Genomic DNA, 12747 nt, shown 5'->3' with positions numbered 1-12747 from the left:
GGTATTAATGGCTAAAGTTGGAGTCTCGGTCTGTCAACAGAAAATCCGCACAACTTTGCTGCCTAGTGAAAAATTTCAAAGGAAAGTGGTTCTTAGCACATTACACGCCATCCTCTCCCAGCTCTGCAAACTCCATTGCCATGGAAACATATTGACATGCACGACATTTGGCAAGCAACCATTTGTCAGAGCTTGGTGATGACACAAATCTCACACAATGGCAGCTACTACTCAGGTTAGGGTAGTGATGTCCTCAGGTTGTCAAATGGACTGATGCCCCAAATGCCTGACAGGTAAAGACAGATTCATCTGCATTCACAGATCTACAGCTTTGAGTCCAGACAGCAAATATTTCAGTCCGTTTTCAGATTTAAAAAAAAAAACACGGTGTCACCATGCTCTTTTGTGTTGTAAAACTGTCCAAAACAAAACCAGATCATATTTTTTTTCCATTTGTTCCATTGGCAGAACAAATATTATGAATATCTGCTTTTTTCCATGTGCTTTGCACCTGAAATCTGTTAATGACAAGCTCTCAGCATGTTCTGTTTTTAAGCAGCATTAATATGTTAAACACTTGTCACCATATTGTCTATTAGAGCGGGCTGATTTGTGTCAGGGTTCAGCTCCATTTGGTTGTTGGATGCTTGCTTGATTTTACCATTTAATCATTTTTAACAGTGCAACCTTGTGATCTCTCGTTGTTCAGCCACAAAGATCAAAAAGCGGCTTTCATAAGCGAGGATTTAATGATAAAGCAAATGAAAGCCTAACACCAAATGTGCTTTTTAGAATTCAGGCTTATTTTAGTTTAATACACTGTCTACATCTTTCACTATCTAGCAATTGCACTGTGGTATATTGCAAGGCTACTGTCTGTAATGGTCTCAACTGATTCATTATCTGTATAGTACTTTATCCATGTAGCTAAATTAATCAGTTTGCAAAGCCTGACTTGACTTATGAACCCTCTCCTCAGAAAAATTTGAAACTAACTGAAACTCTAAGCGATTTATTGTTGACTTTTAAGGTGCAGCAAGCTCAATTAAAACTGAGTAAAACATGTAACACTTTGTAAGTCAGAGGAAGGATGTTAAAATTGATCTGTTTTTTTATGGAGAGCATATAGTGACACAAGGACAGAGGTGACGTGCTCACATCTCTAATCTCTTGTCAATATTCTCTCAGGACACTTTGGGTGTCTTGTTGATTTAATGCAGCATACAAAGACAGACAAGTACAATTTTACATCAGATGATGCTGAGTGATAAATGTATGAAGCCTAAATCCTGTTATACCAAATCAAAACAGCCATTCAGCTCACAAGAGATGCAGGTAAAATTAGTGAAATTAAAGTAGAGGTCTGTAAGTAGGTGTGGAATGTTTTTGCCTTCCAGATCCAGAAATAAGTTGAATTTTTTTTTATATATTTGTTTATTTTTTAATTTTAAAGCTGCAAGTAGTGAAGACAGTGCTGGATTCAAGAATGATAGCAACAACATAAAAGTCCCATCAATGACTTATGTGAAAGATCATAGTACCATGAGTCAAATTCAGCCCACCTGTGCAATGAGATTATGATGAGTCACCACATTACAGTGAAACCTGCAGCCGGAGTGGACAGGGAGATACCAGGGAAGTGAAACTCCTGCTTGGTGACAGATGCAGCGATGTACTTCCATCATAGAGTAATTTAAAACTGTGAAATCATCAGAAATATGTTTGGGATAATTATTTGAGGAGTTTGTTTCTGGATCAGAGGAAAGGACCGGAGGAACTATCAATATATGTTCAGTGTCTGTTCAGTTTTCATCATTAATACGGTCATTTGTTGAATGTATACTTTGCTTTGTGGTTATTTAATGAGGAAATAGAGGAATGAAAGCTTTAGGGAATTTACGCAGCGACCGTTAATTATAACTTCTAGCACACGTGCGTGCGTAAAGTGGATGGCTGGGCGCGCACACAAGCAGCATATCACTGCGGAACAGATATTGTCAGACGCGTTATTTGGAGTGGGAGTGAAGGCTATGGACGATTTATCGACTGATCCCCTCACGCACTGGATGGTCTACTTTTTTCTGATCCACGAGCTTTTAATAAAGTCTACCTGAAAATGAGACGCATAGAAAACAATCGGTGATTTTCGTGTTTTTCAGGGGTTTTTTGTGGGGGGGTTTCTTCAAAAGAAGATTTAGACTTTAAAGGGATTCTGCTTTTTTGTTTGTGTTTCACTTGGATATGGCACATCTTTGGATCCAGTAAGCGAATTTTACAGCGTCAGACGCGTCTGCAGCGGGGGAGAGCAGTGGAGGGACACGGAAACTTGTGTGGTGCAGGAGACGGTCTCTGAATCTGCGCTGCCACAGTTGTCACAGACAGAGAAGAGCCATGGTTACTTCACTCCTACTGATGCTCAGCTGGACTGTGATCTCTGAGGTTGTGAGAGCTCAGAATGACACGGAACCGATCGTCCTGGAGGGCAAATGTCTCGTGGTCTGCGACTCTAATCCGGCAACGGACTGGAAGGCTTCATCCTCTCCGCTCGGCATCTCGGTGCGCGCCGCCAACTCCAAGGTGGCTTTCTCTGCAGTCCGGAGCAACAACCACGAACCGTCGGAAATGAGCAACAAAACAAGAATAATCTACTTCGATCAGGTTAGGACCGTTTTTTTTTTTTTCTTCATGAACAACACTAATGACAAAAGTGGTTAAATATATATTAATAGCACTTTCAAAATCTTTCCTGTCTTTTCCATAAAATTTCCCTATGAACGAAGGTACTTGGGTCTATTGTTTTAGTACAAATATTTATCTTTAAGCCCAGTTTTGACTTTGACAGAACATGTTTGCAGCTTTAAGTATAGCTGCAGCTCAGTTTAGTTTGAAGCTGGTTTCTGGTGGCATCGGTTGGCATGTGGACACCGTTCAAGTGCACATAATCACACGCAAGCAGGCTTGAAAGTGACTGGATTATGTTTGAGGGCGGGCATCCTGCAGAGCCTGAACACGCACCCATCATTTTGCCTCAAGCTACCCCCGCCACGCACGCGCGCACTCGACTACGCGCGCCATCCACACATTCACCTACATAAATACACCCAAACAAATCAAGCAGCAGCGAAAACAACAAGAACTCGATTAGTCATGCATCGGTGGGCAGTGTAAGGTGTTTGTAACCATATCACACAACTGATCCTCTGCCCTCTCATTTACATGACATTACATAACGTGATCTTTTGGTGTCATACTGCACTACCAGAGATATGATTGGTGTGGATCATGCATGCTGTTGCCATGAAAGCAACCCATGTCAAAGGTCCTGGCTGAGTCTTAACAGGTGGAATTCAAGTGTATGAGATTCTGCAGGAGCCTTTCATGCCTACAGCGATAACCCAGTCAAGTTCACATTCCATATTATTTTAAATATTCTATGTTTATATGACCGTAGGATGAAAATATCTCCTTCATATACCAGTGTGTTCATTTTGAATTGTTTTTAACATACAGAAGTAGCCAATGTTATTTCTACTGTTTGTATCTTAATAGAAATAGTTTCTCAGTCACTTTAAACCTGAACAAAAGAAATTCTCTTGTTTTTGTTGCTGCAAAGTGGAATTAATCTATAAAATCTGTTGTTGGGTTCCGGCTATCATCTAGTTTACGCATCACTTGTTTTTTTGTGGAGTTGGAAATTCACTTGCTAGGTTTAGGTCTCTCGAGAAGGAAGCCTGAATTAAATGTTTTTTGAAGTGTGTCACACTCACTTTGTGTCTGATCAGGAAAGCGACCTGGTAGCCACAACAGTGAAGTGTGCTTGGCTGATGTCCTATTTAAATATTTAATCCCAAAGCCCATTTGAAATTAAAACCTTTATTGAAGTGCTGAGTATATAAACACCTTTGTCGCATTCTTTGTTTCCTCCCTCCTTTCACAGGTTCTTGTGAATATAGGAAACTACTTCACATTTGAATCAGTATTTCTGTCCCCGAGGAAAGGAGTCTACAGTTTTAACTTCCACGTGATTAAAGTGTACCAGAGCCAAACCATACAGGTATCACTTTATGTTCATTTTACACATCTGTGCAGTTGACTCAATTGTAAAACCCCATTTCAGTGTCTGGCTGGGACAAAATATCTTTCTCTGGGACAATAAAGAAATTATTTGCGCAGGGAAGAACACCTTACTTCTGGAAAAGGGAAAACAATAAATTGCATTATTATTCCAATTTATTATTCGGACACTACCACTGACTCCAAATCCCATCACACAAAATCTCAATAGAAAAGCACTGGCACCAACTAATACTACGAACAACTACTAATGAAGGCAAGGTGGACCTAAAATTCATTTTAAGATAATTATTTCTATTTACTTATTTATTTAATAGATTTTTGCATGTAATCTGCAATAGAAAACATTCAGCGACATTTGAAAAAAAAATGCTGTCTCACTATCAAAACCTCATTGATTGGATTAATTGTTTTATTCCATGAATCACCACCACCGCATTTCCACACCCACACACATTAAACAAAAAGCACAAACACCTCATACTGATATGACTTGAAAAAATGTGTTAGGTTAAAGGTTTGAATAAACCTGCTCGATGCCAAGGTTATATTTTCGGTGACTAACTAACGAGAATTTCATTTGAATTTAAAATGACCATGTTGAAATATAATGGCTTAAAATACAATTACCTCTGCAAATATTTAATTGTACAAATGCCAAAGTTCATCCGCCTTGATAAGAATATTAAGTAGCTAAAGTGAAAAAAAAATGAACTAGGAAGGTAACACACAGTAGTTGGTGATATGCATCATTGCTGCTCTTGGTTTTCTCAGATACACGTGCTACATTCCCATGTCAGTGCATTTGTTTCACTAGTATCATGAGCCTTTGTATTGCCTCAGTTTGAAGCTTCTTAATAAGTAATTTGCTGTCAAATTCTGATTTTAGGTTAATCTGGATCACACTATCTCACCTAGTGATTCCTCCATTAAAGTATTATGATGAAGATGATTTTAAGGGAGAGATTTTATCCCCATCAGCACACATGATTTTCTTTGGTGCGATAACAATTTTTTGGAGGATTCTGATAGGCAAAATTCATGTGTCTATGAGCACATCTGTAACCAATTTGCTTGATGTTCCTTTGCCCCCAGCGATGCTGCTTAGAACAGAAAACAGGAAACTAGTGCAGCATTTCTTCCCCCTTACAATTTTGGTTGTTTGAGAGTTAGTAACACCCGAGTTTGCATTACTGGCAAGCCAGCGTTCTTGTAAAAGCAAAAGAAAAATTAATGTTGCTAAAAGTTTTGTTTTTCTAATTTGAACATTTTTAATGTTTTACTCCTTTATTTCATTACTTTGAAGAGTAATTGTCTCTTTTTGAGTTTTGGTGGGGTATTTGATACCTTTTACTTTTTCAATAGAGCACTACAGAGAATTTTCCTTATATAAAGTGCTTTGCCAGTTGTCAGTGTATGGATGAGTAGTAACGTAACTTCTCTCAGAACCTGTAGACTGCTTTTATGTCAGAACAATATGATGTTAATTCTGGCTCTCTGATGCCTCATTTAATAAGTCTTCCACTCCAATAGAGTGACAACAGTGAGCAACAATAGCAAATGTTACCTTGGAAATGAAGTCTACTAATCATCAACTAGTGCAAAACAGACTCAACTAAATTGTAGCTAGCAGACTGTAGCGTCCTTGCTTATTGAAACTGTTGCTTGAAAACTTCCTCACGAAATAACGAACTATACATTTAAGTAGAAACGCTAGTTGGCTAGCTTCTAAAATGATCTCGTCACTTAACAAATTAGTATTTTAATCAGGTTCACTTATACATTATATCAAAGCTGTGCAATATTACGTTGACACAAAGTACAGATAAGCTATACAGATAAAAGTATTGGACCAGACCTCTTAATAGTGTTTTCACTGCCATTGTCACAAGTGTATACAATCAAACACATAGCCGTGCAGACTGCCTTTACAAACATTTGCCAAAGAATGAGTCGTTCTACAGAATTCACTGAATTTGAATACTGCGATAGGATGCCGCTGTGGAAAAAGGTAAGTTTGTGAAAAAATTTCCCTCCAAGATATTCCACAATCATCTTTAAGTGGCATTATTAAAAAGTGGAAGCATTTAGGAATCACAACAAACCATTTAAATGACTGAGTTATAATGGTGCCTAAAAGCCACCAACACACTGACTCAGTAACTGCAGAGTTTCAAACCTCGTCTGGCATTAAAATCTGCCGGGCATCCGTTGGGCATCTTTCTTCGCCTTTAGACAATAATTCTGATGGCAAAAGAGCCAAACGGGACAGCCAAAAGGGGGAAAAAAAAAAAAAAATCTGCGGGGAGCTTTGTGGTATGGGTTTCCAGGGCTGAGCCGCTCCTGTAGGTGTAATGTGTAGGTAGCCCTCTAATCTCACTAATCAGCATATATCTGCCATAATTAGCATCTTCATATTTAAAGACGACTGACCACAGACAATCAATGACATTCAGTGGCATTGAGTGATAATTGGTGAAAGAACTGCTGTCAGTGCAAAGCAGACCAGTCCCAAGCTAAACTCTAGAAGAAAGTCAGCTTTTAAATAAAGTTAACTTTATTTAACTTTGCAACAGTTCCTTGATGGTTGCAGCAACTACCATTAACACAAAAATGATAGTGCTGATTGACACATGACGAGGTGCTAAAAACATTAGAGGATAAAGCGATCCAAAAGGCAAAGTGCTCCTAAAGTCAATTTTGCACTGTTTGTTAGCCACTGTAGCTACCTTATAAAACACATGCAGATATAATCTCATGTACATCTCAATGTTGCCTTTAAAAAATATTCACTGCTGCAAAAGGGGTTAAAAAAAAAAAGGAGAAAAGACTTTATATTCCTCCCTCTTCCACTCTGTACACAGTAAGTGCACTTAAGTGTTTGTATAGTGGGTTTAACATTACCGTCTCCATGTAAGAGGTCAAGTGACATAATTACAAATAAGAAATAAACTATGCTGACCCACATCTTAGATTCCGTTTTTCCTGCTGTACTCTTGCTAATTGTTACTTCTGTTGGATCATCCAGGTGAACTTGATGTTGAATGGGAAACCAGTCATCTCTGCCTTTGCGGGTGACAAAGATGTAACTCGCGAGGCAGCCACTAATGGAGTTCTGCTCTATCTTGAAAAAGAGGACAAAGTCTACCTAAAGCTGGAGAAAGGAAACCTAGTTGGTGGATGGCAATACTCAACATTTTCTGGCTTTCTTGTGTTTCCTCTGTAAAAAAGAAAAAAACAAAAGAAAAAAGAAAAAAAAAGAAAAGAAAAGAAAAGAAGATTGTAAGCTTACTGACTTCTTCATAATGTGTTGTCACAGTATAATCAAAACATTGCTGCTGCATCAGTTGGATCTTGCCAAAATGTTGAAAAATGATAGATGGAAATGGATCCCAACATAGAGAGGAAAATAAGACTTTGGAAATGGTTCACGTTCGCTGGAAGTGCTGTGTCCCCGTCCAGATGAAAGAGAGACTTGAAATGTTCCCTATCGCTACTGTATGTTCCTGTCACTCAAGCAGCCTCAGAGAGGAACACTAAAACATCTCAAAAGTACTTTTCAGACTTTCACTTGTCGGAATATGTTTAGCATACTGATGTTTTTTCCCATGACAGCGGTTGCATTCAAAGACATCTGCCTTTTGAGAGTAAACCGTATGCCTGTTACCTGTGTAGCTTGTCATCAACCAAGTATTTGTATTGCTAAGTAATGGGGAATGTCTTTTCTGGACCAAATTGTTCCAGGATACGTGAGGGATAGGAGTAATGTAGGTCACCGATTGCCTAAAACAATGCTATTGGAAATTCCTTAATCAAACAAAGTAATTTAAAATTGATTTAAAAATTGCTGAAGTGGCCACAAGCCACATCACCTCGCAGGCTTAACCTTCAGAATTTTACTAAACGAGGCCCACGAACACAGAAAATGACCACAAAGGGCTTTAAATTACCATGAAGAGAAAAAGATCAAATGATCCACAAAGACATGCAGCTAAACCACAGTAGCACAAAAAGATACAAAATGAGCACAAAACATACAAATAAACAAAAACAAACTGATTGAAAGGACACACAAAGAAAATGTGAGGAGTCTGCTTTCAGTCGGATCTCATTCCTGGCACATTGACGCTCAAGTTGTGAGATAAGTACAGGGTGTCCTTTGGTGTAGTGACGCATCAGGTCACAGGGGCTTGTTTAAAAGTGAAACCATGATGTTTTTCTATACCTAACTGAGTTTTGGTAGCTAAACTTAATCGATCAACAAGCGAAAACAGAATAAAACACATTTGTCAGGGAAATATGATTCATGCCAACTGTTTTAATAGGACACTTTCTTCTCCGTGTTCAGTTACGCCGGGCAGTCAGACTTATTTCAGGTAGGAATTTGGCTTTCAACCACAATGAAAGCAAGACAAATCTAATAAAACAATTCTTTTGCATTAATCTTTTTGCTGTGAAGCTCTCCTTTTGTTTGGTGGTATTTTGCTTTTGACCCTCTGTAGAAGCCAAAAGTTTCGTGCTGTTTATTTCAGCACAAGCTTAAATTAAGAAACGAGAGCTTTTAGTCAACAATAGGAAGAAGTAAAAGTCCTTAAAGGTTTCTTTAGGTGAGTCAGCAGAAGGACCATTAATGATTGCTTTCAGCTGCTTTTGTCTCCAAGGCTCTCTCAACCAATCTGCTTTCAGCAGTGTGCAGCCGAGGTGGCGGTTGATTGCTTCAGCTTTCCATCACTCTTCCTGTGATTACCGCGCAGATCTCAGAAGGCGCAGAAATCCTCTGCTGCCTGGGCCTTTTGTTGTGCCCTGTGTGTAACTTCTTATATCTTGTGATGGAAGCTTCTGGCCGGTTGCCTTTACAAGAAAGGCTTTATGGTCAAAAACACTCCCTATTCTGTCCTGTACGAGATCCTGGTATCCCGAACCAACTCTATGCCTTTATTTTTTGTCTTTTATTTGAATTTTAAATAAAGGACTATTTTTTTTTTAAGTAAATGCATGATGTTTGTTAAGTTGACCATGCTAAATAGTCAAGATAACATAATAGCATAATCAAGCAGTACAGTTTTGCCTCATCCAATGCGTCAAGGCACCACTGCTAACCCAGAGTTAATGGAGAACCAAAGCAGAGCAAAAATCAAGAAAGATGGTAGACTTAAATATGTCAGGTGGCCAGAAGCATGACTTTAAATGAGGACTAGTGCTGTGCTCGATTTGCTTAATTGTTTAATTAACTGGCAACTGTGTGCCAAAAAGCTCACGAAATCAACTACGATGACGGCATAGGTCAGTGTTATGTTTACAGTGTGTTCGTTTTTCTGCCCAGAGGGCAAAAAAGAAAATAAGAAAAAAATAGAAAAAAAAAAGAAATTAGATACTGCAGTAAGGGAAAGATTATGGCTTTGGTCAAATGTGAATAAAGTAAATCGTGCTTCATGTCTCTGTTGCCTTTTTTCTATAGTGAACAAAGACCATAATCTCTCCCTGACCTTAACCAAATGCTGAGTGCCTCCACACAACCATGGAAAGTGTTAAGAATGAATCAGTGGCGACTGCAGATATTGTACTGTAAGAGCGCAAATATGTTTCTGATTACCTGCAGATAATTGGATTTGTGTTAAAATGCACTCGTTCAAAATTCAAAGCATAAAAAACAAAATTCCTACATGTGCTCTCCTAATAGATCTTACACAAGTCAACTGGTTTATGGACCCTAATAAAGTTTAATGGGCATCTGAGAACCTTAATTAGTTAACATGCTGATAATAAACAGATTCCTGTCACAGTCTGTGAGCATAAGTCGTTTCCACTGGGTGGCCTGGGATAACTGATGAATTAATAAACTCCTTAATTGTTACTCCAGCTCAATGTGCACTTACAGTATATAATGGTTCCCCTCTTCATCTCTACAGTAGTTACAGCCCTTGCTGCAGTGTGTGCTGCTGGTGCAGTGTGCATCTGCGCTGTTAAAAATCAACCCTAGGAGAGCCTATTTCCATCATTATTTCGTCCTGAAATGAAAAGCTACACCCTCATCAGCTTAAGCCTCTCTGAAGTGTTCTAGATGTTCACTTTCACTCTTCGAGCGTACGTTTCTGCCTGTTGGTTGTTCACGTATTATTTGTCAGTGATTGATAACTTTCCCTTGGCATCACTGTCACATTTTGTAACCAGAAAGGGAACATTGAAGAGGACAATTTTTGATCTTTCAGTTAAAGCTAAGAATGAAATAAAAAAAATGTTCAACTCAACAAGGCTCCTGAAAATTGACAGTTACAGTTGTGTAACTGTCATGCCGACAGTTGCACAAGAAAATAATGCCGAAATTAATACTGCAAATATATTCACCGAGAGAGTTCTGTTTAAAAGTTTTTTAAAAGTGCAAGACTGGCAGCATTTATTAAATTCCACTATGTATATTTATTTTGCTGAATTGAAATAATATTTCTGGTGTCTAAATTACATTTGTGTTTGCTCACATTGGTGGAATCATAATGACTGTGGAAGCTGGACTGTGCCCCTGAAATGCTTAAAGCATCAGTTGGTGATAATTTTACTCCTTAATTTTGTATTTGAACATATAAATGTAAATCTATGTGTTCAAAAGTTTTATCCTGATCATCTTTTTTTTAATCAATGTATTAATTGTATACATTAATGTATAATTAATGTATTGACGAATCTGCCGTTAAATAACAAATAAAAATTGTGGGTTTTTTTAAAAGACGTAGCATTATTACGTTTTATTTTTCTCAAAAAAACTGGAAAAATCTGAGTTTATGCTGCTGTTGCTTGTGATGGAGTTCTGCTTTAAGGCATATGATTTATCATAATGTAAAGAATATAAAACTTCCTGTTGTATTCATATGACTTGAAACTAATGAGCCCATAAACCCATCAGGAAGGTGGACAGTGGCAGTGAGAGCTCTTTGCCATAGACTTCTATACAACCTGGTTGTATAGTTTTGCAGTGACAATAATCACCCCTATCTCACCGTTACAAAGGATGCAGGCTTAAGATACAACTACACTGGTTTCACTTTTCAACCATGAGTTATGTCCATCATTTATAAACAGTATATGTGAAATAAGTATAAAAGAAACCTCATGTCAATTTTGGATAAGCTTTTAACATCTGTCCACAGAGTCACGAAGGAAATTGAGCTTATCCCAGCTGTTGAGCTGTTGCTAGTGAGAGGCAGGGTACAACACGAACAGGTCACCACTCTACAGCCAATTGAAAATAACCGAAGTTATTCTAAATTTCCTCACAGTCTTTGGCCTGTGAGAGGAAGCCAGAGGTCCAGCAAAGAACCCTAACAGGCGCAGGTAGAACTTGCAAACTCCAGAAAAGCCCCAGACCATGTTCAATCCCAGGACTTTCCTGCTATAAGGTAACACTGCTAACCACCACACCACCATGCTGCTCACACAATAATGAATAAAAAACTGCACACATTACATTTCTGAAATTTCATGAATTTTCATCTAACATGTGCCAGAGTGTACTCATTCTCATATGACCCATTAGATTCTGAATTCCCATTCCCATGAAAATTTTCACCATCTCCATCTTGATATTTTTTTAAGGAGTGGGTTTAACTGTGAAAACTGCATACTTATTGGTTAATGACTTGTCAGTCACACTGGTGGCCATTAAACATGAATGCAGGGTTAAAGAACTTTTTCCCTGGCTACACGTAAAACCACAAAGCTAAATCCATCCTTACTTTTACAAAACTAAATTATCTCAGTATATTTAAGTACATTCCATAGATGGTATAATATATAAGTAACGAAAAAGCAGTTGGATGTGGTGTGGTGGTTGGCATCTCACACACTGTGGTTGAAACTAATTTTGTGCCATCTGAAAACTTGAAGGTCATGCTTTTTTTTCCAGGTAAGGCGGGCATGCTAATTTGTGCAGCTTTCATCAGGTCAGATTAGTAAATAGAAATCTCTCTTCATTCTTGTTGCTCTTCAGCAAAAATCTTTTTTCTTCTTATTAAAGGCGGACGTTTATTTAGTATCTGCACAGAATTTTCTTGCATGATAAATGAAATTCACGTGTTTTTTTCACGTGTTTTGAAAGTATTTTACTTTGCCGTTTACCACAAACAGAGCAGTACTGCATTTTTTTGTTCATTCATTCTCAGCAGAAATAGGCTGTCATGTGAATGAATTGCTAGGTGATGATGGCATTTTCTTTATCCTCTGAAACAAGAAAAGCAAAAATGTTGATTCATGTGTGGTTGCCTTTTCTATAGGTTGTAATGGCTTTTCCCTCTCAGAGCCAAATCACACAAAATATCATTAAAATATGATTTTATACATTTCAAAGAACTTAAAACGATGTGAGGTAGGCCAGGGTTATTCACTTCAATCAACGATGTGTAAAAGTTGAACTCAGGAAAATGTCCAAAATCAAAGAGGAATAAAGGAATATTCTAACTCAGGCTCTGTGGAAACTATTAGACTATCTCTGTATAGTCTAATAGTTTCCACATAGCTGTTTTTATAAAATGAAATTTTAGTTTTTTCCCTGTTTTATTGGATGGCAAATGCAGTGTGGTATTTAAAACACAAGGAATGGTGTAAACATGCTATGAAACAACCACAGGGGGGTTTAAAATTGTCATTTTTAAGCGATTCTCAAATGACGTGAACAACAGCCTA

The 12747-nt window shown here is 38.0% G+C and overlaps 1 protein-coding gene across 3 annotated transcripts; it reads left to right on the top strand.

The window, feature by feature from the left end:
* The first annotated feature begins 1268 nt into the window (after positions 1–1268).
* On the top strand, positions 1269–9463 carry cbln4 (cerebellin 4 precursor). 3 transcript variants are annotated; one of them, XM_085259980.1, is made up of 4 exons: positions 1269–1672; positions 2263–2658; positions 3938–4054; positions 7103–9463. In XM_085259980.1, the coding sequence occupies exons 2-4, from the start codon at positions 2392–2394 to the stop codon at positions 7298–7300; spliced, it is 582 nt and encodes a 193-aa protein (XP_085116106.1). In that variant the 5' UTR covers positions 1269–1672; positions 2263–2391; the 3' UTR covers positions 7301–9463. The 3 variants fall into 3 exon arrangements, with proteins under 3 accessions (XP_085116106.1, XP_085116105.1, XP_085116104.1); XM_085259979.1 differs by having other exon boundaries at positions 1269–1688; XM_085259978.1 differs by lacking the exon at positions 1269–1672 and adding an exon at positions 1703–2139.
* The last annotated feature ends 3284 nt before the right edge of the window (positions 9464–12747 follow it).

Source organism: Mchenga conophoros, linkage group LG20, assembly GCF_057382185.1.
Source record: "Mchenga conophoros isolate Kocher_MC1m ecotype Shallow Benthic linkage group LG20, M_conophoros_male_GT1.1, whole genome shotgun sequence".
In the NCBI taxonomy this organism is placed as follows: domain Eukaryota; kingdom Metazoa; phylum Chordata; class Actinopteri; order Cichliformes; family Cichlidae; genus Mchenga; species Mchenga conophoros.
Note: the sequence above shows the minus strand (reverse complement) of the source record. Positions and strands in the feature narration are given on the sequence as shown.